Source organism: Ammospiza nelsoni, chromosome 12, assembly GCF_027579445.1.
Source record: "Ammospiza nelsoni isolate bAmmNel1 chromosome 12, bAmmNel1.pri, whole genome shotgun sequence".
Taxonomy (NCBI): Eukaryota; Metazoa; Chordata; class Aves; order Passeriformes; family Passerellidae; genus Ammospiza; species Ammospiza nelsoni.
The window spans coordinates 3,789,293-3,815,057 of NC_080644.1; the positions used below are offsets into that span (position 1 = coordinate 3,789,293).

The window sequence follows — 25,765 nt, forward strand, 5'->3', positions numbered from 1 at the left end:
CCAGTAGTGATTATACATGTTTATTTTTGTGGGGATGTGGGGGCAGTGCTAAGTTAAAATTAAACAAATACCGTCAGTGAGTGAGAGGAAATACAAAAGTGTGGGGAGAGAGAAAGGGCAATTATGAAAGAAAAGGAAGATGAAGAGGTTGAAAATCTCCTTTGTGTTTAGTTTTTCCCCTCCCTTAACAATGCCAGGGATGCTGTCAGCAGAGGAGTGAGGAGTAAGTCAAGCACCAATTAATCAGAGAAAGGAGGAACAGGGCAAGGTGCCAAGACATCACTTTGCAAGATTATTCACTGAACATCTGCCATTAGGACAAATAAGGTGTGATCTCAGGAAATTCTCAATATTGTCCAAAGCCACAATGAGGATGAAATTGGCCCTTGACCTGTTCCAGGAACAAGTTGGTGTGAAGAGAAAACAAAATCTTCCCTTTATCTGCTGAGCCCTGCCTCCTGCTCTGAGGAAACACAGACACCCTCTGTGTGCAGAGGATAAAGTGGCTCAGGAGGTGCTTTTGTCCATCCCCTCAGGCCATGATTCAGTGGGCAGCAATTGATCAGAAATCAATTTATGATTTATGATTTCCACAGCAGCGCAGAATAAAACCGCCCTGAGCACCAAACCCAGCTTTGCTCAGCAGAGCTTGGCTGAGTCCTGGCTGGAGCAGCACCTGATCGGTGCAGGAGGAGCTCTGGGGTGGAAGGGGGCTCACAAATTGCACATCAGGCACTGCCTCTTGCAGCAATGCCCCTGAGCCTTCAGACTTCCTAGATTTTAAACTGGGTAAGTTCTGGGCTAGTTTGAATAGAAATGAACAAAGCCATTGCTAAGAGTTCTGGGCTGGAGGGACCCAAATGTGCACAAACACCTCCAGAGATAAAAAAGTAATGTTAGACCTTCCTTAGAAGAGAGATTTTGTTGTGGATGCTCTCCTCCTCACCCCACAAATACAAAAAGAAACCTTTTAGTGTTGCCACACTCAGATTTTCAGGGTTTGACTTTGGTTATGATTTCAGGAACTCTTTGTAAGCAAACTTAACAAAATGCATGGTTTGGGTAACCCTTATGCAGGATGCTGGCTCTGAGAGGATATATTTAATAACTGTAGTTAGTATTTTTTGCCCTCTCCAGTTTTCTAGCAAGTTACCATGCTAACTGGAACCAAGTCCTTGTTACAGAACCACTTCAGGATAATCCTGGGGTGAGAAGAAGTTTTTTTCTGCTATGAATTGAAGGATTTATCTCAAAAGTAAGAGAGAAAAAAAAAAGGAAAAATAGGAAAAATTACCTGTGAAAGCACGTTTGTACCAAAGCTGAGCAAGCTGTGCCAGTTTAAATTCCTGTGTGAAGCGCTAGGTGGCAACAAGGGACAAGAAATACTCTGGGATGAGGAGCTCAAATTGCCTTATCCACCCACAGGGTGTAAACATCTGCATGTGCCAGGGGCATGGGACACAGATATAGGGGAGGGGGAAGGGGGAAGAGGAGAACAGGAAAACGAATCAGCATCTTTTTCAGGGCAGATGTTCAGTTATCCTAAGGGATGTCGTGTGAAGCCACCAAATTTACAACCAGGGAAATGCCCACTGTGCTTCAGACTCAAATGCTAGGAAATGTATAAATCAGTCTAAATGTGTAATTCTAATTTCAGACAAAAGATTTATGTTGCATAGAAAATAGCTGAATCTGGGGCTAAAAAGAGATTATATTGCCCCACCCTTTTTTTCTTCTTGTTAGTGCTCAGTACCCCATCTTTCATTTGGATGTCATTTGGCAAGTTTTGTTATGCAAACATTATCCTCATAATGATTTTGGCATTTTCTCCACGGGCATATGAAAGACAGAGGTCTGGGCTGCAATCACAGAGGAGCAGCTAATAGACACTGGTACATTTTGTCCAGACTCAGAACCACAGGGCATAAATTTTAAAACAGCCTGCCAGAGTCCAGCACAGAAAATGCTAGATTGGAAAGCCACCATAGCCCAAGCCTTTGGTGGTTAGGAGCAACAGTGTGGGCAAGCAAAAATGCAGTGGTGGGCTGGGAAAAAGGAGAATCTGATCCTGTGAGAAAGAGGGGAAGTGAAGAGGCATCTGTTTTGCTAGATTAAAGATCTGGAGTGATACAGTAAGAGTCTTTTGAACTCAGTTACTCAGCCAGTTACCTCACAGTGTGAGAGCAAAACATCACCATTTATCCTCTGTTCGATACAAAAAATTAAGTTCAGTGCAGACTCTGTGCAAAAAGAAGAAAACAGAAAAAGCATTGCACAACCTCCTCCCCTCTTGTGTTTTGACAGCAGGAAGCGAAACGGACGATCCAGCCATGAAATCTCCTCCTTCCACCATCCTGAAGAACTATGTCATTGTGGGTTCCTCCCAAATCTCAGGACAAGCTGCCCTCTTCCACCCCTCTGGCCAGAAAAGCTGCGAGCCCCATGGCAGAGGCCAGGTAACAACGCCCACCGGGTCCCCTCACCTGGCTGCCGTTCATCTGCCTTTACCTCCCAGCAGAGTCATTGAAGAACTCCACAGGGCTCTGGCCACCAAACACCGGCAGGACAGGTACCTACAGCCTGCAGGCACAGGGCTGCATGAGGACACTCATCCCACCGCTTCATTTCTCTTGGAAAATCTTCCTATCCTGTTGTTAGTGTTTTAATTGCTGCTACAGCTTGGGTTTGCCTTCCTCGTGGTGTCACTGCTCGGAACAAACATCCCTGGTTAATATGCTTCATTTGGCAGCTGTTTCATTGTATGTTCTTCCTTTATAAGGAGGCTGCTGTGGTGCAGGAGTAGGTGTTTAAGCAGGTAGAATCAGGTGATCGTCCCTCATCTACTGCAAGAGAAAATCTTCCCCACAAGATACCAAGCTGGAGTAGCAAAGGCAAATCCTGCTCCAAGTACTCTGCAATGAGAAATGCTGTGATTTCTGTGTCTCTTGGCTGACACAGGAGCACATACAAGATCCATTTTTAATACAAATGTTTTTGTGGGAGTACACTGGGTGCTGTATCTGGGTTTCATTAGAAGCCCTCCTGTGTATCAGAGGACAGAACTAACCTTTGCCATCCCAGAGCTTTGGAGTGAAGTCAGTAGCATTTCTCAGTTCCCTAACAAGTACTTCCCCAGGGAACAGATTCACATGGTGTCATTTCCAGGCCCTGTTAGACCTCTGTCATGATCATACAATATCATAGGAATGGTCATATTTCATGCCATGCATGTTTTACATTAGAAGGATGTGTTGTTGTGGGGTTTTTAATCACTACAGTGTATCTTGTGACCATGTATCAAAGAAAAGCATTATTCACCACCCCTCCATGTCTTATTTTAATGGCAGAGACAGGAAAGTAGATCCACATTGCCATTCTCAACTTGAAAATGCCACCTCATGTTGGTCCATGCTGAACTCCCTGCCCTGCCCTTTATGAGCTACAGGACGTTTTTCTCATTCTCATTCTCATTCTCATGTTTCTACTGCAGCAATAAAACAATGTTTGTAAAATCTGGGTTGTGCATCTTCCACCCATAGCTTCCATGGAAGAGAAAGCAAAGGCTCTCCAAAAAAAAGGGTGGATGTCCGTCCCTCGAGAACGTCGAGTATGGAGCGCAACAAGGAGAAGGAGAACTCGCTGAGTTATGGCAGTGACTCAGAAAACAAGAGGAACTCGGTTAAAGAGTCTGATGAGAACAAAGAAAACATGATCATGAACTCAGAGCTCAAGGAAGAGTCTGTTTTTTATCAGGATGAAGAAGTTCTGAACGACTCTGTTATTTCTGGTAAGCAAAGTCACTGTATTACAAAGATACACTCCCACAACCAAGGGAATGCTCTAAAGGCAGCAGGAAATATTGGGAAAGGTAAATTCTCTATTGTCACATCAGCTTTTGAAGGAACCCTGGTGAAAAGCTGAAGTTAAATTGGAGTCCCAGTGATTGTGACTGTCCCCCAGGTGAGGCACACTGAGCTGTATCACTGTGCTTTACCCTCTCAGTTGCTGCTGCACCCTGGGGCTGCTCTGCATGAGCAGCAGCACTCCCAGACATCCCCCTGGGAGCAGCCAGAGCTTTCTGTACACCCAGTGCCAGTGCTGCCCTGTTCTAATATTTCAGGACTATTTTTCCATGCAGTGATGGTACATGGAAAAGTGATAGAGACCAATCAATCCAGGAAGGATAAACACATAGAGAAAATATCTTAAAGAATAAAGTTTCTCTCCATCTGGTCCATTTTACCCCTTCTTGAGACATATGGGGAATGCATTTTATAATCCTGTGCAATTATTTAAGTGAGCTTTGGCAAAATAATCAGCTCTCCTTAGAAAATCTGTCATTCAAGGTTTTTAATGTTTTCCATGTTAGCAAGACAGATTCAATATGAAATGAATCCTTCACTCCCTTCATGAATGCATTAAAAGAAGGCAGAGAACAATTTATCAAAAAAAAATTGTTATAGCAGCTGAAAGATGAATTTTAAAAGATGTCTTTGAAAGCATGAGCCAGCAGACAGGACATGAGTTCTGCTGCTGTGTCTTAAGACACCAAGTAACAGAACAGACTCATGAGGTAAGGAGTGTAATTGCTGTGCATTTAAGGATAGCTTAAAACACAACAAACACCTTTTAAGTTCTACTTTTTTTCCTGGCTATGTGTGCAAAAGGGGCCTCTTTTGATAAAAATTCTAAGAGCTAGAGGCAGCCAGGCAAAAAAAATACATTATCCCCAACAAGCAAAACCAAATCTGAATATTTAACTGTTGAAGGTGAATCTTTCTATATTTAACAAATAATTATTCATTATTATGATGATAGGAGGGCACTGGTTATTGCAAAAGTTTCAGTGATATCTAGAAGCAGCTCTGGGCTTTCCACAATAAGTGCTTGAGTTTTGGAAAATTCCTGCAGCTGAAGGACAGTGCTGCTGTACTGGGGATGGCTGAGGCCACCTGAGAAAAACAGAGCTGCTTTAAAGATATTTGGACATTATTGTGGCTGCAACAGCACTGCTGCTTGGCACAGAGGATGCTGAGCTCTGACTGACGTCCCAGAGCAAGCTGGGACATTCCCAAGGCATTTCTGGTGTGGAGGCACTGCTGGTGCCAGCATTCCCAGGGACAGCACCAGAACAATTCCCTAAACATCTCCAGATTCCTTCTGGTTTGAAGAGATCTGGGCTGGTTTCCAAGTCAGGGAGTAAAACTATCCATTAGTGCTGAACTGCTTTACAATCCCTGTCCTGCCTTAGCAGTCACCTGCTCTGCCACTGCCACCACCATCCACCACAGGGCACAGTGCCACAGCCCTGGGGCTACAGGGAGGTACAGAAAAATCACATAACTCTGGAAAAAGTGAGGAATTATGCCTTGATTTTCTATTCCTACTCAATAAATCATTATTTGAAACCTCTGAAAACACAAGGCAAGACGAACTTAAAAAACAACATTATCAGAACATAGCCCACAACTGATAACTGGTGCAATCAAGGTCTGTCCAGCATCAGGCAGTATTAGGATTTGCTTTTTGATTGATAGAACAGTGAGTATAAAAAGAACAGTAAACAGACAGGAAATTAAATGTAATGATTTGACTGAATTGAAACAGGGAGTTTTTACAGGAACTTGCAGCCTGAACATGAAAAGGGTGTGAATTTCCCAAGCATTTCATGTTGACCTAGCTGAGGTGTGATAAATCACAAAACAATCCAGCCTGAGATAAATGGTCAGGGGCAGACTGGCTCTGATTGTGCCTGACTGACTAAGAAAAATAATCCTTAAAAAAAGAATACTTAAATAAGAGTGTTTGCAGGTTCAGTTTCTACTGAGGTAGTGATCAGGAAGGATGCTGAAAATGGATGTGGAGAAGAACAGCTTGGGGCTTTTTTTTTGTTCTCTAGTTTTGTTTTATTCATGTGCACTTATTTTCCCTAAATATATAGATTTTGCATGTATATTTGCATTTTAACCTGTTCTGGTAAATGATGCTTCATTAAGAACAGTCCTCCTTTGAGTGACAGAGGGAGCTGACACTGTTAATTAGGATTTTGACCCCATTTCCTTTCAAGTCAATGACAGAAATCCTATTGATTATATCACTTTCCATGCCCCCAAGGTGCCCTGCCCTGGACACTCTGCATGGCCAGTGCTGCATCTCCCATGGACACACAGAGCTCCATGTCACAGAAACCTCCTGACATGGCCAAACTCCTCTTATGACCTCTCTAAAACACTCAGGTGAAACTGGGAACGTGTGCAGGGATTCCCAGGAGGTTTCTAGCCCCGAATGTCCCTCAGGTTATTTCCAGCAGGAATTCTGTTGGTTCCTCTGCACCCACTCCCAGTGTGCTGAGTGAGAAGCCCTGTCAGAGTCCCAAGTCTGTGGCTTTGTGAGCCAAGTGCTCCTGATGGAGTCAGATATTCAGTTAGCAGAAGGCTCTGTGTGGCAGCAGCCAAATCATTTCACTTCCCTCCCCATCTGTTAAATGTATATCTGCTATTTCAGGCAGGGCTGTGTGGTTTAATTTAATTAATGCTTGCAACAGACTGTGAGAGCATTTCAAGGAAGGTGCTAAATAAGGGCACAGCTTTTTAGGCTCCAGAAAGGGGGTTTTGAGCTGATTATGGTTTCTGAAAAGTTTAGCTTTAGATCAATACCAAGAGATTTTTCACAGCTCTCACAGGGAGACCAAAATTACTCTGCTCCACTCTTTCCAACAGGTAAATGTGGGAAAAAGGCTGTACAGACTCCTCCCTCTGCATAAAGAAATTTGAGATCAGTAGTGATAATATAAAAGGAGGTCCATAGATCCCTAACAAATAAAACCCCAGTATTTGAGAATGAGAACCTATTTAGGATTTAGAATCTTGCCAACCTCCAGAGCATCCTTTAAAAAATAGACTCTAATCCTATCTCAAATGCCAAACAAAAATACCAATTAAATGTCATTTTCTTTAAAGATGAGGTGACCTTCTCTAGAAAAGGTGAGGCATTAAATTTAAAAAAACCCAAACCCTTTAAAGCGAAAAGGAACCAAAACAAATTAACCTCCCATTTCACACCATGCTCCCAAGATGAAACAAAGTTTTAACTGCAGTTCCTGCATGTCCTGAGGAATGTTTTCCCTCTGCATTTGCAGGGGTTTTGTGTCTGAGCCCTGCTCAGCTGCAGTGCTGCTTTCTGACATTAATGTGTACAAATGCTCCTTGCACAGCAGCACACAGATCTCTGTCCCTCTGGGCCATTCCTGCTCTCCAGAAGTTCCTGTTCCATCCCCAGGAGCTGCCTTTCTAATAACTTTCCTTTCAATGCATGTCCCAGGTACTTTGCCAAGAAAATGCAAGAAAGAGCTGCTGGCAGTGAAGCTACGGAACAGACCGAGCAAGCAGGAGCTGGAAGACAGGAATATTTTCCCAAGGAGAACAGATGAGGAGAGACAGGAAATCCGGCAGCAAATTGAAATGAAACTCTCAAAGTAAGTGTTGTGAATGAGAACAGGGAGGAGCCTCCCTTTACAATGGAGCATCCTCTGAGCCCTGTCAGAGGCACTGCCACCCACCCCCAGCTCCATTGTCTGCAGGGAACCATCCACAAACCAATACAGCACATTTTCAGCTCTCGATCAGCCACTGGAGAAAAAAATCTTAACTCTTTCAGTCAGGATTGTCTTGATTTCAAGGGAAAACAAGACAGAAGTCAATTTGGGAGACAAAATCCTGCCAAATCTACCTGCAGCTCTGCTGCTGCAATCAAGATTTGGAGGTCCTCCAGAAAAGCCAGTGCTTTAACAAAAATAGTAGTATAATTATTTATCAAGCAGATTTGGCTTTGTCAGCTTGAGCTGAATGTGAGGATAAAGGCAACTGTTAAAGCTGCACATTTCCTTGCCCAGAGGAAAGCTGCTGCACTGGTGGCTACACTGGTGCCTTAAGGCAGCAGCAGCATTGCCCTCACCTGGGGAAGGTGTGAGTCCAGCTGCAGGCACGGCAGGGATGCTCTGGTTTGAGCAGTAACCAGGGCAACAGGGGAGAGCTGTGAGAGAAACAGCATCACTGTGGTGGGCAGCCTAAAGCAAAGGCTGGAGGTAACTGGGAGGCTCAAGCTGCACCATTTGGGTTTTGTGTGTGCTTTTTAAGGGCTGCATTTGGATATCTGCAAACATGAATATTTTAGAGGAGACAAAGTGGATTGTTAAATAATCTGTGCTGTGCTGCCCACACAGGGACAGCGAGCGCTGCTCACCGCCAAAATGCTTGGAAACAAATTGGGAAACATGAACAGAAATTCATTTTCAAGGCTTATTAAATATTAAATATCTCAAGCTTCTCCTGAAAGAAACATTTATTGATATTTAGACTAACTCATTCATGTGCATGCTTTTGATTAAACTTTACCTCCGGGGACAGGGAATGAGAACAAATGTGTGGATCAGAGCACAAGTCCTAATGGAGCAGAGTTTATGGAGGAGAACATCTCTGCCCTCACCACTCCTGCCCTCAGCTAAGGAACAAGCTGCTGAGGGAACACAGAGGAGGTTCTGGGTGCCCTTCATGGTGCCCCTGCAACAGCAGAGATGGAGTTATGGTCCCTCCAGTCTGAGTGACTGCACAGCAGCACTTTGCACCCAAAGGGGAGCAGAGCTTTGTGCCAGGGGCTGCACAACTCAGTGCAGTGCTGACCCTGCCACAGAAAACATGTACATCCAGACAAGCAGGAAAGATCCCTCTACAATGCACATTGAGTTCCAAGAGTTACAGGCAGAGCAGATGAGAGGTGTGTCCCATTAACATCCATCACTTCAGGAAGCAAAGATAGGTCTTGATCACTCTGACCTTACAAGCTTTGTGCATGCACTTCAGGGAAATATTTCACATTGCACCCAAATATCATTATTTCCATTATTTTATCCATTTGATAACTCATGAGATATCTTCATATATCAAGAGCCTAATCTGATTGCTTTAAAATACACAAAAAATGGCTTCCACCCTACTGCATCCCTAAAACCAATTCAACCATCACAAACCATTCACTGAATGAGAAGATTGTCATACCCAGCCCCATCTCCTATTGCTGAAATGCTTACAAGGTCACATCTCTTTTCAGCCCTGCCTGACTCCTCTTAGTCTGAAAGGTCTGATGAAATTGCAGCTTCAGTTGCTGTAACTACAGCCTTTATCTCTTTATTTTCATTTACCATTTGTCTTGCTTAATAATGAGCCTAAAGAAATGCAGTGAGGGATGCATCCCTAGAGTCAAATGCCAGTACAAGGACTTGCAGAGGACACTGCTGGACCGGTGACAGGGACTGGCCACCACCAGGAGGCAGGAAATTTGCTGTGTGTAGGTGAATGCAGCTAGGGGAGCCTCCCCTGCCTGCTGTGATCTCATGCAGCAATCTGGGGTGCAGCCCATCAGGGTCACTGGTGATGTCTAGAGGATGGCTAAAAGCCATCTTTGTTCCAAGTGCTGGAAGTCAGGCCTTAATTTGGTTCCTTCTTCCTGGAATGTGGAGGACTGAGCGCATTTTGGGGAACAGACGGCACGGAGATTGCTGGAATGGCCAGGAAAAAAGGCAAAACAGATTGGGAGCAGTCTCCCACACAACTTGCAGCACATATGTGCTGGCAGAGCTCAGCTCAGCTCTTAACTCATCCACCAGAATAGAACACGGCCGTGCAAACAAGCTCAGGTGGTGGATGAATGCAGGAAAATATTTACAACACCAGGAAAAGCAAGTGGGTGTCTAAAAAACCCAACAGCCAACCAACAAAGTGAAAGTGAATTGTGGCTAAGGCCAAAGAGCCAAAGCCCTAGAGATATCCCTTTGGAGTTTCTGATTAGAACTCACCTCACAAAACCCAGGCCACCCCAGAGCCCACACTCAGAGCAGAGCCTGGCTGCGGTGTGGAAATGAAACCAAACTGGGAAGAGTGAAATTCTTGGATGAGCTTTTGAGGTGTTTGCACTCATTCATTTCACTGGTACTTGTGCAGCACGGTCTCTGTGTGACACCCTGGAGGTTTTACAGCTAAGGAATGTAGTGCTGGGGTGGGAATGCTGCCTGGGAGGTGGGAGCCAGTAGAAATGTCTGTTCTCTCCAGGGCTTTGCCACTACCCGTGCAGAAAAGAGCAGTGCTGCTGCTGCAATAGCAACACTTAGATAACAGCAAATCCACATGTACAATCAGGCTATAGATCTGTGTTTAGCACAAAGAATGATCTGTGGGCAGATCAGCAAGTAGTTATTCAATGGCTGACTGCATAAGAATGGCACATAACCAGGCAGTTGTTAACAGGGTCGATATTTTTCAGCACAGTTGAAGGGGTTTGATGGTCTGTATCTCTCTAGCAAATTGCCTCAGCCCCACAGCTAACACAGCCTCACTCTGTACTCTGGAGGGAAGGATGTACTGACATAGATAATGTGTAAAATACACCAAATAACGGTGTTTATATAGCTTTAAAAATGGGGAGACAAAAGAAGAGCATCCTCTCAAAACCACTGTATTATTTAAGTGGTTCTGGTTGTAACACATTTCAGCAGCAGCTGTGAACCTGCTGAGAAAAGGTACTTTGCTATCACTCTGATGGGTGTTTATGAAGTCAAAGCTAAAACCCCTATTTTCCTTCACCTTCCCACTCATTCCATCTCAAAAGAGAGATTGGGAAATTCTGTATTTTGAGACAAATTCTACTTTTACAGCAGTGCAAATCTACCGACTTCAGATTTATTATTGACTGACAGAGGCATGAGGAGAGATTCCAGGATTCATTTATGTGCATGGCTGCTTTTGAAAAGTGTATTTCCTGTATTTTGTGCTCGCAGCCAATTTAATCTACCACTTGTTGCCGTGGAAACACGGACTTTTCTCTCCTCCTCCCTCCAAAATGGCACTATTCCAGTTTTCCCTATGCTGTAGTGCTTCTCATCCATGCATCCCCAGTGCCCCAGAGCATGGTGAACTCTTGAAATACTCTACTGTGCATTAGGCAACAGGGCTCCTAACAGGTCTTGGTTCCATTATTGTGTGTTCAGAGCACAGATAATAAGCCCTCGATGGAATTCAGTGAATTGAGAGCTCGTTGTGTCACGAGGCAGAAGAGACATTTGCAAGTAGGATTGTTTGCAGTATCTGCTTCCTGTCTCACAGACACGCTTTGTTCTAGAAGGGGTTTCAGCTGAAACCTGGGGGAGTGAAACACTTGCTAGACTGAAGGGTGACTCAGGAAAAGGTTGTTTAATTAAATTTGATATCTGTTTGCAAAGTTGATGCTTGAAGTGCCTGGGTGGCTTTTGCTTCATGAGAACGTAACCGTAGTTAAAGACACTCCAGTATAACTTAATGTCTCAATGAAAATACAAATTCCTTGAAAAGATTATACGTGTAATATTCACTTTGTGTACTGCTTCACCTGTTCTGATATTTGTACAAGTACACATGATGCATGAAGTGGCACTTAGAAGATAATGGGGACAGGAATTAAATACAGAAACGTGGGCAGAGGAGTCAGACAGGAAGAACAAAGGGTTTTTATACACAGAGAGGAACCAAAACTTGAGCACCTAAAGCTGATCTTTACCACACTGAAAACATTGGCTTGGGGAAGTGGATGATGCTGGACCAAGGTTTCCTGGCAACAAGAAGTGAAGAGGAGGCATCTTTATTCAGTGGTTACCACATCTGGAATCTGTAGGTGTGGTGCTGCCCTGATCCTGGAGAAGCATTTCTGAGTTGACTCACCCAGGAACTGCAGATGTAGCCAAAAGCACACCCAGATGAGACCCTGGTTTGTCCCTCAGGTAACAAAGTGTGAAGTTCACAGTGCTGCTGGAGACAGAACAATACCAAGCAAAAAGCACTTGAGACTGGCAGCTTAAAAGCAAAACGGCACCACAGCTCAGCACAAAGCACTCACAAAGACAGCTTCACCTACTGACAGCACAAAAGCTGTGCCATGTTTCCCAAGGACAGCACATCCAGTGCCACTTCTCCACAGAATGTCTCAGGGCAGCTTTGCTCACTGAAAAGCCATCAGCCCTTCAGACGGTGACACTCAGCAGGGAACTGGGCTGAATGCACAGAACTTTGGGGAACATTTTGTTTAGATTGACCAAAAAAAGTGGTAAGTGGGTACATGTAGAGACTACTGGTAGTCCTAATGCAGAAGTTTAGGAGATGCTGAACTGAGCTAAGCTCACCTGGGGATTAGCAAGGTTTTTCTGATGAATCTCCAGCTGTGCTCCAACTCCCGGTCACTGGACTAAAAACCAGGGAACTGCCCTAATTTCAGAAGGCTGGGAAGACTTGACACAGATTCATTCCAGAGACAGGAAGGCAGGGGGGGCAGATACAAAGAACAGATCAGCTGTCAGCCCTAATTAGCTGTGTACAATTTAATGCATTTCAGGAACCATCCAGGTAAGCATCTTGCTGATGCTAAAAATAACCTCAGCAAGCTCAGCGTGGGTGTGTGTGCAAGGCTCAGCTCCTCACACCAGACAGGAGCTAAATATAGAGCCAATTGAATTCTGTGGGCGTGGGGAGCCAAGGGAGTCTCCTGTCTCCTCATCTCTCCAGCAAGATGTGATGCAGCTGGGGGCTGCTGTCAGACCTGCTCATGGCTGCAGGATTTTATTAGGAGTGTGCACAGCACCCATGTGCTCAGTGAGGATTTGGGGGTTTTTTTAATGGTTTGCCCATTTTCAGTTATGGCCTCTGCTTTTCAGGCTATGGAAAAGAAAGATGTTGTGAGGGATGGAGGGGGGAGCAGTAGGAAGAGTGAAGGAGGCGCAAGTGAAGCTGAGATTTTCTTTTTGGTGCTGCCTCCAGGATTAAAAAGTGCAGATTCCAAGGCCTGAATATTCCCTATGCTCTTCCCTGGTGTCAGGCAGTGGCACACAGCTGGAAACCCTGCTGTGAGCACAGTGACAGACAGCACTGGCCTGGTCAAGGGGCTGGGGGTTACTGCCTGCTGCCAGAGTTCCTGAGACAGCCTGCAAGGGTAAAAATAGGAGGAGAGGGAGAAGACTCAAGTGCCATTACGGTCTCTGAGCAATGAGTAAGTTCAGCCTCCTGTTTATGTGGCTTTTGAAGTCCAGGGGAGATGTAGTGCAGTTCAAATAAAGCATTAGAGAGGGTTCAAGTGCATCTGTACATGCTGTACCTTGACAATGCTGGCCTCTTGTCTAGATGGCTGAGAAAGGCTTCTTCCCTTTCAGACATTAAACTCCAAGAATAGAACCAAACCCACTAACACCAATCCCTTGGTCAGGTTTACTTGCCAAGCTCCCTGAGTGTGTGATCATACCAGGCCCTCTGGACAGCAGCTCTTGAAGCAGAGGTGCTTCCTTGCTTCAGCAGCACTTGTACAATTAATTATGGAGCACCCAGTCAGCTCTGGGCAAGAGCCTTGATCTGCAGCTGAACCAGAATGAGCAATTTGCTGTCTCAGACCAGCCCACAGCTCGTCTGGCAAGAATTTTGAACACACTAATTCACTTATAAAGGGTTGAACCACAGTTGCCTTTGTCCTGGGTTATTTCCTGGTCTGAGCACAAGCACACGACCCAGAGGTGCTCTCAGGGCAGGCCTGGATTGCTGAGGATTCAGCATCCACCTCCTACTGAAAATGGGGAGTATTTGTGCCAACATGAGACAATGTCACTGCTGAGGCTGTAAATTCTGCCAGGCAACAACATGAAGTTCCAAATTCCCAGGGCACAGCTGATTAAAGATTGTCTTCTGAGAAGACACTATCACCTTCCACTGCTCTGTTCTACTTGCCTGGCTCCAGTGCTGGGAATTCCTAATCAAATCTGTTTTCCACAGCACAGGGAAGGCAAGGGCAGCAGGTCAGACCACAGCGGGCAAGAGAAGAGCAGAGCAGCAGGTGGAAACATAGATAGGAATATACAGGGCCTTTTCTGGGACACAGAGTCAATTCCTCGAATAGATCTGACATAAGTGGCACAAGTGAAACTAGAAATATAAAAATCAGAGCACAGAAAGCTGTAAGTATCACAGAGCAGTATAGTCACATAAATAAACTTGCAGAAAAACTGCTTAAGCAAGTATCATTGAATAAGGAAAAAGCCTTTTTTGGGAAGAAAACAGTGCACTTGTTTTGCCCTGCCAACCCACCCACCACCAGCAGCTCATGCTCAGCTGAGATCCTTTCCCAGAAATTGGGCAGCTCCCCACGCCTGAAGATCTGGGCTCAACCCCTGTGGTGAGACAAGCAGTCATAAAGCAAAAAGGAAATGCATAAAATGCCAGTAATGCTCTGTAATGCTTCACCTTACACTGGATTATGATTCAGGTCCTTGAGCTCATGTGGGTCTGCAGTAAAAGTAATTACAGAAAGAAATTAATTTAATTTGCAGAGCTTAATTGATAGAGACCAAAGTAAGCTGCTCTGGTTGTCACAGTGATTTGTGCTGTTGTGGGATGAAAAGCTCATCAGAACAAGGTGCTGTAGCACTTGTGAGCTCCTGATAACCCAGGGGTTGGGCAGGGAGGGATTCAGGCATTCACAGTGCCAGCCCTCACTTTGTATAGGCATGGTCACTGTGTCACTGAGAGGATTTAGGATTATGGTTTTTTGGGTTAGATCTATTAATGAAATTCAGGAAAAATGTTTTCTGCACTGAAAGCCAAGCACTTACTTCACTTAGTTGGAGCAGAAGCCAGATGGGATGGACAGTGTGTATCTGAAAGGCTGTGAACTGCATAAGCACAGTCTCAGCCAGAAAGGGGTTTGGCTGCCTTTTTTTTAACACATCCATTTCAGATGTGCCACTTCAAAGCATTCGAGAACAAAAGAGAGGGGTAAAGTTTGGATGTTGTGTTGGTTCTCCTCCCACTTGCCTTTTACATTTATAAGCCCAAATTTTTAAATTCTAAAAAAAAAGGGGTAAAGAGATTTTTAAAAATTTTAAAAATTTCAAAGAGAGGGATAAAGTTTGGATGCTGTGTTGGTTCTCCGCCCACTTGCCTTTTTAACCTAACCAAATGGAAAGGCAGACTGGATATCAATGAGTGTCACCATGACTGTTGCAGTGGATTGCCTGCAGAATACCTAAATGGTCACTTCTCCCACAAAATCTGAAATGTGGCTTGGCTTGGAAAAGAAAAACTCCTTAATGTGCAGAGCCACAGCTGCACACACTCTCCCTGGGGCACAGCACTGAGCTATCCCTGCTTTATGGGGAGGGCTCTCAGATGAATCACCTGTGCTTTCCCATGAAGAACTTGATCATATTTTTGGGCTCTCTTCCAAGAAAACTGTGTCTCAGCACATGTGATCCAACGAAGCTGTAATTCATCCCCTGCCGTTTCTGGTTCACCAGATTTTTGAGTTACTACAGTTCCCTCCTCCTGCACTCTGAGCACAACTTCTGTAGCTTGGTTCATTCAGGATCTCAATTCCTCCAGGAATCACAGGCTTGGGCTTGCTGCTTTCATATGGAAAACTGGGTCAGTCTAGCACAGTTCCTGTGGTTTCGAAATAACTTCAGAGAAGGTGAGGGGGGAGAAAAATGAAAGAAATAAATATTTAGAAAACAGGAAGTGGGGGAAGGAGAGAAAATAGGTCAGAACAGAAGGTCACTGATTTTCCTCAATAGATGATGTGCAATTGTATCAATTATTAAAAAATGGCTCTAGCTAAGTCTGATTCCATTGCCTGTGCCCAGCTGGAAAGCTGCAGCTGGATAACCAGGTCTTGGGAGCTTCTTCAGTCAGCCAGAGTACTGCAAGCTTCCTTCAGTATCTGTTTTTCAGGATAATTAACTCATCCAAGTAGGCAGCACACTTCCTTGACCTCCCCAGACTCTGGAGAGGGTTTTTTTTTATTTCTGGAAAACACTCTTATTTTCTATCTTTTCCTTTAGCTCTCACATACAACACACCAGAGAACAAACAAACAAAACCAATCACTCCCAGGTTTATCAATCCATGCTCATGGTTTTATCTAGTGAAATTAAGAAGAAATTGACCACACCTTTGGAGGTTGAGGACCTTCTCCTGTTTAAAGTCCACTTATGCAGAGGAGATCAAGGCAACTGGGAAACAAGAACCAGCAGGCTGGCAAAATCTGAGTCTTAAATCACATCAGAAACAGGTACTGCAATCTAGTTAGTCCATTGTTCTGCAAAGATGTGTCACTTGGCTTTCATAAAGCTATGCAGAATACCGGCAAGAAACAAAGAGCAGAGCAAAACCTGAGTGCCTCACTGCAGGAAAAAACCTCTCAAAACCAAGACTACATGGCTCACAGATGAACCACCAGTGTCATTTGCTTGAGATGATCGTATTCATTAGGCAAATTAAATTCTGAATGAATTAATACTTCATTAGTTTCTCAGAAATTATGTTAAATAAAAATTAAAGCCAGGCCCTCTCAGCAGCCTCTGCAGAAAGCAGCTGGCCTGCTGCACAGAGATCAGCCTAATTTGAGGGTATCTGCAAAAGCCATATTCTGGCCAGGCTACACTGCAGCCTTGTTCTAATCATCACTGGGAGTGGCTGCAGCACTTCCAAATACCACCCAGCTGGGGAAAAATCCTCCTTCTCAAGAGAGGGTTAAACAAACCAGGACTGATGTGGTAAGGGAAGTTTTATTTATGGGCGTAGTGCAGTTTAACTGACAGAAATCCCTTTATCAGCCTGTTTACACCATGAAGGCAAAGGTAACAGGGAATGAATGTGTGTGGAAATGCCAAGCTCAGGGGTGATGGGAGCAGGAGGCTCAGGGCCAGCAGGGAGTGTTGGTGGGGAGAGGCCAGCACTGCAATGCTGGGACTTGCACCAGCTGCGAAAGGCAGGGCAATGGCTCTGAGGGAGGTGTGTGCACAGAGCCAGGACCTGCCTGAGCCTGGGAGCCACTGCCAGCTCCCACAGCTCTGCCTGCCCTTCCCCGCCCGCAGCCCCTCCTCAGCAGGGAACAGCTCTGAGGACAAGCACGGAGGTGGCACCAGGGGATCCTTTCCTGAGAGCACTCCCCAAGGTTTTGTGTGGCAGCCTTGAGCTTTGGCAGTGACAGTTCGTGTTGTACCACAACAAATCAGGGCTGTAACTTCCAAACATGATGTTACATAATTGAATTTGTACATTTTATTCAGTTTTCAGAAGATCAGAATATTCTGTTCTATGTGAAATTTGCCAGCAAATTCTATTTGGATTTTCATGACCATAGCTAAACACAGGATCCTAAACAAAGTTAAGGAGGATCCCAGAAGGCTCTGGGGAAGAGCAGGCAGAATATAAGGATGACATTTTAAAACTCAAATCCTGCCTGTGTTTTCCAGTAAGTTAGCCTGTCTGCAGTGCTCAGTGTCACAGTGGCATCAAGTGACAAGTCATACTCCTCGCCTTGTCCAATTTAAAAAACAAAGGGAAACAGAATTACTGAAATACCACTTGTACAGGGAAGTTAATAAATTCCCAGAGGGGCTGCAAATCTGTTTTTTCAGACAATACAGTTTGCCACATTCTCCTAACCTATCCAACAGATATAACCACGTAGACCAGCTTTGCAGAGCACTGTGAGAGCTGCTGGTGAAAGAACTACAAAATTAATGATTATTGAGACCAGGGGACTCACACTCCTACAGACTTCTTGGGCCACATCTTTGAGCTGTCAATGGAATTTCTCATTTTACTCTGCACTGAGAGCAGGAACACTCTTTGCACTGAAAAACCAACAGATAACCCCAAGAGAAATTTTGAAAGAAGCAAAATATTAAAAGCAAATGAGAGTGCAGTAAAGAGCAGGGTTCAGAGCCTGCTGTGGCTCTGGCCAGCCAAGGTTGGTGACAGTGATGCCAAGCTGTTGGACTGTCCTGGAAAGTGCTGGGCAAGCAAGAATGAGCACAAGAGGAACAGAAAGCAGCCCAGCAGATGGTGAAACGCTGCCTGCAGGCAGGGATCCCCATCCTTGGGAGGCTGTGTGGGTGAGTGACAGGCGAGAACTGGAAGGTGCTGCCTTGCCAGGGGAGCGTTCCCAGCGAGGTTCTGCAGCCTGGGAGCAGCTGTGCAGCCACACACAGCTCCCAGCAGGGCCTGCCTGTCCCAGCAGCAGCTGCAGCTCCACAAATTGCTGCCATTTAGGCTTTTCCTTCAGGGATTACACAGAGTGCTCAGAGAGTGCTGCATTTGCCTTGATTTACTACAGTAATTCAGAGAGATGCTCTTTGCCATCTAGCCTGACACTACAGAGTTTGCAAAAAGTGCCTCAGCATGTCCCCTCCTGCCCGGAGCTGCTGGGTTAGGAGGTTCACAGCCCCATACCCCAGCTCTGGGGTAAATCCTTGCTGCAAAGACACCTTGCAGAGGTTTATTTGTCACCTCCCAGACTTTGCAGATTGCCACAGGGTCCTTGGTATGTACCTCCAGGTGACAGGGAAGGATGTTCTCCAGACCTCACACCTATGGGGAAATTCCCAGCAGCTCACACCCATGGCAGGAGGGGCCTCTCTCAAATCCTTCTCCATCCAGTGAGGGGGAGGAGGAGAATTGGCACACAGCTGCCAGCCCACACACACCAATACTTTGTCTGCTCTCTGCAAATCCAGCTGTGGTTTCTTCCAGTGACCCAAATCCCACAGCTGCACATTGCAGTGGCATCTGTTGTAGGGGCAACCGTTCATGGATTAAGTGCACAGTACTGCAGGACCTTAGTGCAGCCCTGAGCATCCCAGCTGAGGCCAGGACACACTGGGACACTTCCATCCATGGACAATATCTCTGTTTGCTGCACTCTGAAACAGAGCTAGAGCTACAGACAGAACTGACATGTCTCCCTGTCATCCTGTCCTCACTGACTGCCATGGCTGGAATTGCACTCCTGGCTTCCCAGGAAATTGAGTCACCAGCCTACAGACATTTCATTTTGTTCAGGGCACAAAGGTGGCTGACAAGGCAGCCCCAGCCTCCCTGGAGGAGAGCAGGCACGAACATTGTATTAGGGATTGTTCAGACAGCGAAGTAAAAACTTGGCTTTTTTATTTTCTTACCTTTCCCCCTCTTTTCTTATTTTTTATCATAACCCAGTAAGCACCCAGAAGTATGCAACTGTCACTAGGATAGGAAAATCTCAAGTCAGTGGCAAAATCTCCCCCACCACTGGGCTGAGATTTGCCTCTGTCTGCTGCTTGTTTCAGAGTCCCTCCTGCTGCTCATGCAGTTGCTATCAGAGTAGATTTTAGTATCACTTCAGCAGTAGATAGGCAGCATTGCTTTTGGCTTTTTTGTTCTGTGGGAACACAGAGCTCCATTCCTATTTCAGGAGAGAAAAGAAAGGGGGGAAAAAAAAGAAAGAAAATCCCTTGCTTTACAACAAAAGGTTATTAACCATTTTCAGTGACCTGCACAATGTGACCAGGTCATACTGAGCACCTGGTTTCTGCTGAAGACCCTCCAGTACCCATTTCATCATTTTATACCCAGCGTGGATCTCTCCTCAGCCTTCAGCAGAGGAGGGGCACTGGGAGCTGCACCACTCTCTCTGTTATTTGAAGAGTGTGTTCTTTCAGCACTTTGCCTTGCTGAGCTATTTTTAGCTTGAAAGTATTTCCCAAACCAGCTCTTTGCCCAGCTGCAAGGCAGAGCAGAAGTGAGAACAAGCTGCTGTTGATGAGAACAGTGCTGCTCACACTGACACTGCTGCTGAGCAAGACACCCATCAAACTGCAGACAGGGAACGTGTCTTTGGCTGAACAACCCATTGCACTTTTGTCACCCAAATAACTAAATATTGTAATTCTATCACAAACAGGACAGATCCACTATCCAGCAGCTCTGTTAAACCACAGAGTGGGGAAGCAGGTGGAAGGGAGATGAGGAAGCTGCTGCTCTGAAATAAGCAGTTATCACATTTAAACCCCATGTCAGCATGCTAGTTCTTGCATATTAACTCAGATGGAATTTAAAGCTGTTATTTTATGTTGGTCCCACAATGTGCAACAACATCCTCCAAGAGTCCTTATGTGAGTGTGGAGAGAGGTATGAAAGCAAAAGCCTGCTGAAGGTGGAGGAAGGATGCTCAGCAGCTGGGCTTTGAACTGGGCCCTGATCTGCTCCCAGCTGTGCCTGGCCCTTCTCCCTCACACCTTGGGAAATGAGACACCCAAGGTCAAATGCAGGAGGGCTTTACAGGTGGTGAGAACAGTGATTACCCTCAAGCCTTCTCCACTGAATCCTCTGGCACAGTTAGAGCCTGGCTGTGTTGTTGTTTCAGCCCACACAGTGCTCACAGCCCTGTGCAATAACAGACCTGTCACAGGGCAGGTCCTTCAGGGACAGTGGGTTGTGATACAAGGGTCATGCTGGGCAAGTCTGTGGTTTCTATTTCAGCTGAAATCTGAGCCCTTTGCAGGGCTCCTATCCCAGAAATGATAATGATGGACAGCTGTAATTGCCTGGTAGATGAGTGACAACATAATTAACTGAACTCGTGCTGATTTGCAGCTTTGAAAATCCAGACAGAACTAAAGGCCAAACAAATAAACAACACATGTAATTAAGGCAACATTTAAAGCCTCTGTGTTTATCTGCAGTTTTCTTATTTGGATGCAAAAAATAGTACATGATGGCACAGAGACACAAATATCAGGGGACTTTAAAGAATGCAACTCACAACATTTACCAGACCAGCTCACCCTCTTCACACTGCTCTGAGCTCCCTACTGCCAGAGAAGCTCAGTAACTGCTCTTAGGATGACTCCAAGGGCTGGAGAACGTCTGCTTTGGGGTTGTTCAGCCTAGGGACAAGAAGCTTCTAAGGAGACAATGCTGGGGCCTTCCAGGGATTAAATCTGGTTATATAAAAAGAGGGAGAGCAACCTTTTCCATGGGCAGATAGTGATAGGTCAGGGGGGAATGGTTTTAAACTGAAGGAAGGTTGGGTTGGATCAGATATGAGCAAGAATATTTTTACAGTGAGGGTGGTAAAACACTAGAACAGGTTACTCAGAGAGGTGGGGGATGTCCCATTCCTGGAAAAATTCAGTGTCAGGCTGGATGAGGCTCTGAACAACCTGATCCTTCTCGAAGATGTCCCTGCTCATCACAGGGGCGTTGGACAAGATGCCTTTAAAGGTTCTTTCCACCTCAAACTATCCTGATTCTATGATCTCCCCTGTTATGGGAAATGCTGGCACATCAGTTCCCACTTTTTACACGATCCAGAATTACCTTGGGGTAAAAACAAGTTTGTGTCTCCGTGTCTGCCTTCTAATTTTGTACAGAGAAGTCCCTCCCACCACAGATTTACTACTACCCATAATTGTACATTGCAAGCAGGCACAGAGCAGTGCGTGGGTGACTCAAAGCCCTGGCACACATCCTCTTCACAGCTACTTATAGGAAGGATGAAAATAAACTTCTTGTTGAATTGAACATGATGTTCTGGCAACAGAGCTGCCTATTTAAGAGGCAGAGCCTCTGCCTCCTGATGGGCAGCAGACACAAGCAGCTTTATGAGAAGCAAAACCAGGGCACTCCCATTTCTCCTCCCTTTGCCTGGGCTGTGAGAGGGATCCTTCCCACCACCTCCCTTCCCAATTCATCTGCAAAACCACCTGACAAGAGGAACAATCAATGCAGTTGCTGCTGGGTACAGCTCATTTACTGATGGCTGGATTGATTGCTCCCTTGTCAGTGCAGGGTCCACAGGCACATGCACGTGTCCAAGTCTACCCAGTTCACTCCTCCCTTTGGAGAGGATCATCACAATCACATGGATCTTACTAACACCAGCAACAGGAGTCCAAAGTGAAACTTTTGGCTTCAGCTATAAACCCGAAAAAAATTCAGTTTTGTGTCAATTGTACACACAGATACTGTGCAACGGATTCTATGAAAAAACATATTTGGGAAACAGGAACACATTCTGGGGACAGATAAGAAACCACAGAAACCTGAGCTGTTTTTCACTGGATTCTGCTTGAATGCTTGCTTGAGTCTGCCAGGCAGGTGAGATACACACTAATAAGAGGAGAGGAGTAGAAAGGAAGGAGTGTCTGAGGTGTGGGAAGTCAGCACAGCCCCACATGCACACAGAGGCTGCAACTGTCCCAAATTGGCCGCTCATCAGCCAGTCTGTGCCCACACCCGCAAGCCCTCAGCCTGCTGTGGCTTTGCTGGGATGCAGCTCCCACAAGGGACAAGGCAGACCCTGCTGAGGGTCCCTGTGAGGGCAGAGGAGGTGGCAGCAGCTCCTGCTCCCAGGACACATGGATGCACTGCCCCTCTGACAGCAGCCCTGGTGCTGGGACATGCACATCCTCAGCCTGCTGAGCACTCAGTCACCTGTAGCTGCCCAGTATGATCAGCCCCTGTGTAGCAGTGCTCCCAAGACATTCATTCCCTTCAATGAGAAGGAGACAATCTGGCAGTGTGAAGCAAATAATGATCTCTGATCAGCAGTCAGAGGCACATGTGCGAGTGGCTGTGTTCACAAACGTGACCCTGCTCCAGAGGGGATGAGCCATTTGTGGCTTTCCCCACACCCCAAATCCACATCTACACCTGTGCTCATGTCCAGCAGGATCCTAGCAGGGCTCTGATGGCAGAGGGAAGGTGTGTTGCTGCAATTATACACCACACATGCTCACCAAGGGAACAAGCCAGGCACCACAGCCCCCTGTGAGAGCAGAGGGAGCTCATGGACATCACAGGATTCCCACGTGCACCTTGCACTGGGAAAACAAACACCTCGAGGCCATGTGCAAACTGAGGTGCCCTGAGACCCAGCTGGCTGCACCTGCAGGGTGTTCTGGGGAGAGCCACAGGGGACTGAGCTAACTTGCAATGATCTGCTCCTCTCACCCACAGGAGGAACACTGGGAGAACACGGGAGCAAGCAAAGCCTTGGCTTTTTAGAGATTATCATAAATATATGTTATCATCTCTCTGAGCCAAAATTACTGGAGAAAACATTCCAAAGGTAGCCTGAAAATACACCCAGAACACTCCCCAGGCTTCAAACCATTCAAGAATACCTGCTGCTTTAAGGTTTATGCTCACTTTGCACAGAACAACAGTAACACAAAAATCTTTGCTATTTTTCTGAACATGAGAAAGAGCTGTACATAAAAAACTGTATAACCATTCCCTTTTACCCCACACACTTAAGGTGATTACTTTAGTATTATGAGAAAATGTTGGTGTCTGCCCAAACTTGGAGCATCTGACACATGTGCAGCAATCTCTGAACTGCACCCAGACGCCCCTTACAGCAAAGTGACTTTGGTGCCTCCCATTGTGCTCAGTTTCCCAGAGGCAGCTGCAGTCACCTCTGAATGCTGCCAGTCCAGCTCCACTCACTGCTTCTCCTGGCATCCTTTGGTTTAAACTAACAGGAAAGCAAAATCCTGGGCTGAGCACTCTTAGTATGAGACCATGGCAATTCCAGTGACACTGTGGGGGAAGCTGGACAGAGGTAGGAGCAGCCTGCAGGTAACTCCAGCAAGGTTCAAGACACTCCCCAAAAGAGCTGGCCCCACAGGTGCTCAGAGGGAGCACTCCTGCCTCACCAGGCAGCACAGAAATACCAAACCGAGGTTTTCATAACACCCAAGAACAGAAGAGCATTAATTGGCTGTTTTTCCCAGAAGCAAGAAATAGATATCCAAATCAGCTGAAAGGAAATCATTATGGTCACACAACAGAAGTGGTGGACTATGTAAGTGCTCCCCACGGAGCTCACAGTCACCTTGTTGAGGTGAGTCCACATGGAGCTGTGAGTCCCTGAGTGAAAAAAGAACAGAAATGAAAAGCACAAGACTCACCCAGCCACGACCACGCTGTGTTGCAGCAGTGCTGGAGCCTCCTGTCCATCTCAGGCACTCCCAGCCATGGCTGCTGGGCAGCACAGGAGCCAGGCTGGCCCCAGGTGAGCCCTCCTCAGCCAGGGGCAGGGATTTCACTGGATCCACAGAAAATGAGGCAGGACTGATTCAAAATCACCTGCACCATACAAAATCCTCTCTCTGCAAAGCCCATGGGGACCATCCATAATTACTGAGGCTCAGGTTTTAGCCCTCACAAAGGCTCCTTCATGGCAGGTGCGTGTTTCATCCTCCAGAGCCTCACACCAGAGTGATTCTCCCCTGCTCTGCAGTCTGCTGGTAATTGTTATTCAGCTGGAGTTTGTTTCCTTTAAATATGGGATGCAAGCATCCTGTCTGGCTGCTCAGTCCCTCCATGCTCTGTTCTGTGCTCCCCGTGGTGTGAGGGGAACCGCGGCCATGGTGTCCCCAGGCCCGGTGTCCCTGAGGTGTGGCGGCGTTGCCGAGGCTGTGGCTCCCTCAGCGATGGACAGTCCCTTCTGAGGAAACTCACTGAGCCCTGAACACAGGGGTGCTTCTGCCAGAGACAGGATTTCACAGCTATCAGCATCAGGGAAAACATGAAATAAATATCCGAAACAGAGCACCTGTTGCTTGGAGCCCACAGTACGCCCAGGCCGGCTTATCTGAGGGGAGGACAAACTCACCCAAAATGGTTTCTTGCATTAAAGCTCCTTCAGGAGGGGTGTGGATTCTGACAGGGATGACCTGTGCCCTGCCAGGAGCCCTCAGAAGATGTGTCCTTGTCTCACTCTGGTGGGCCCTGAAGGTGTTCCTGGGGCTGAGGGGCCCCCACAGAGCAGCTCAGGCAGGGTGGGCTCTGCCCTGCAGCAGCCACGGGGGCCTCGCTCTGAGGGGTGAGCGGACAAGGCAGCAGAGTCACTCCACAAGTGGTAAAATGTCACAGTTGAGATGGCCATGACACCCAGAGTATCCCCACACAATTTCAGAAGGCTTCAACCCATACAGAGAATCACCATACCACTTCAGAAAGCTGCAAGCATCTGCCCTTCTTGTCCTTCAGCCCACCCTTTTATACCCTCCTGTTAATGCATTGCACCTGTGTGCCCTCTGCTCCCTTTGTGATTGGTCAGTGCCCCTGGGCACTCCATGGCTCGTTGCTGCCAATGCTGCTCACCTGCTGCTCACAGCTGTGCCCATCCCAATGCCCACAAACTGTGTGCCACACACAGTCCCATACCAATGCCCACAAACTGTGTGCCATATACAGCCTCATCCCAATGATCATAAACTGTGTGACACACACGGCCCCATCCCAATCTCCACAAACTGTGTCACACACGGCCCCATCCTAATCCCCACAAGCTGTGCGCCACACACGGCCCCATCCCAATGACCCCAAACTGTGTGCCATACACAGCCCAATGACCCCAAACTGTGTGCCATACACAGCCCAATGACCCCAAACTGTGCGCCACACACAGCCCCATCCCGACGCCCACAAACTGGGTGCCTGCAGTTAAGTCCTGCAGAAAGGGGATCTGGAGCCCTGAGTGACCCTGGGACAGCTCCAGCCCCTGTGACCCATCACTGTCAGGGCACATGGAGCCCTTCCCCTTCAGCCGCTCCCCAGGCCCAGCCACCCCACAGCAGCTCAGGAAGGAAGTGAAAGTTGTTTCTGGGCACAGAGAGGCTTCTCCTGAACAGCAGAAATAACAAATAGACCTGAAATGTCCCCAGACCTTGATAACAATATTGTCAGAGGTTTTTGCCACTTCTCCTTTGATTGTGACTCTCCTTGTACTTGGTGTTTTCACTCCATCCCCACGTTCCTGAAACCCTGTTAGAAATTTATTTTTAACCAAAGTCCGTGTCTAGTCTTGTGACTGTGACGCAACATTGGGAAATGTGGTCTGTGTCTCTGAAAAACCCAGGATAAACCCTGCAGTG

At 46.5% G+C, this 25,765-nt stretch overlaps 1 protein-coding gene across 2 annotated transcripts in view; it reads left to right on the forward strand.

Moving 5' to 3' along the window:
• The window catches only part of PHACTR3 (phosphatase and actin regulator 3), a 73,856-nt gene that overhangs the window by 36,189 nt on the left and 11,902 nt on the right, over positions 1–25,765 (forward strand). The window contains exons 6-8 of one of the 2 annotated variants that reach the window (XM_059480736.1): positions 2,305–2,569; positions 3,540–3,787; positions 7,321–7,474. In XM_059480736.1, coding sequence (XP_059336719.1) covers positions 2,305–2,569; positions 3,540–3,787; positions 7,321–7,474 — 667 coding nt within the window. The remainder of the gene's footprint in view (positions 1–2,304; positions 2,570–3,539; positions 3,788–7,320; positions 7,475–25,765) is intronic. The other variant, XM_059480737.1, reaches the window with a different exon arrangement.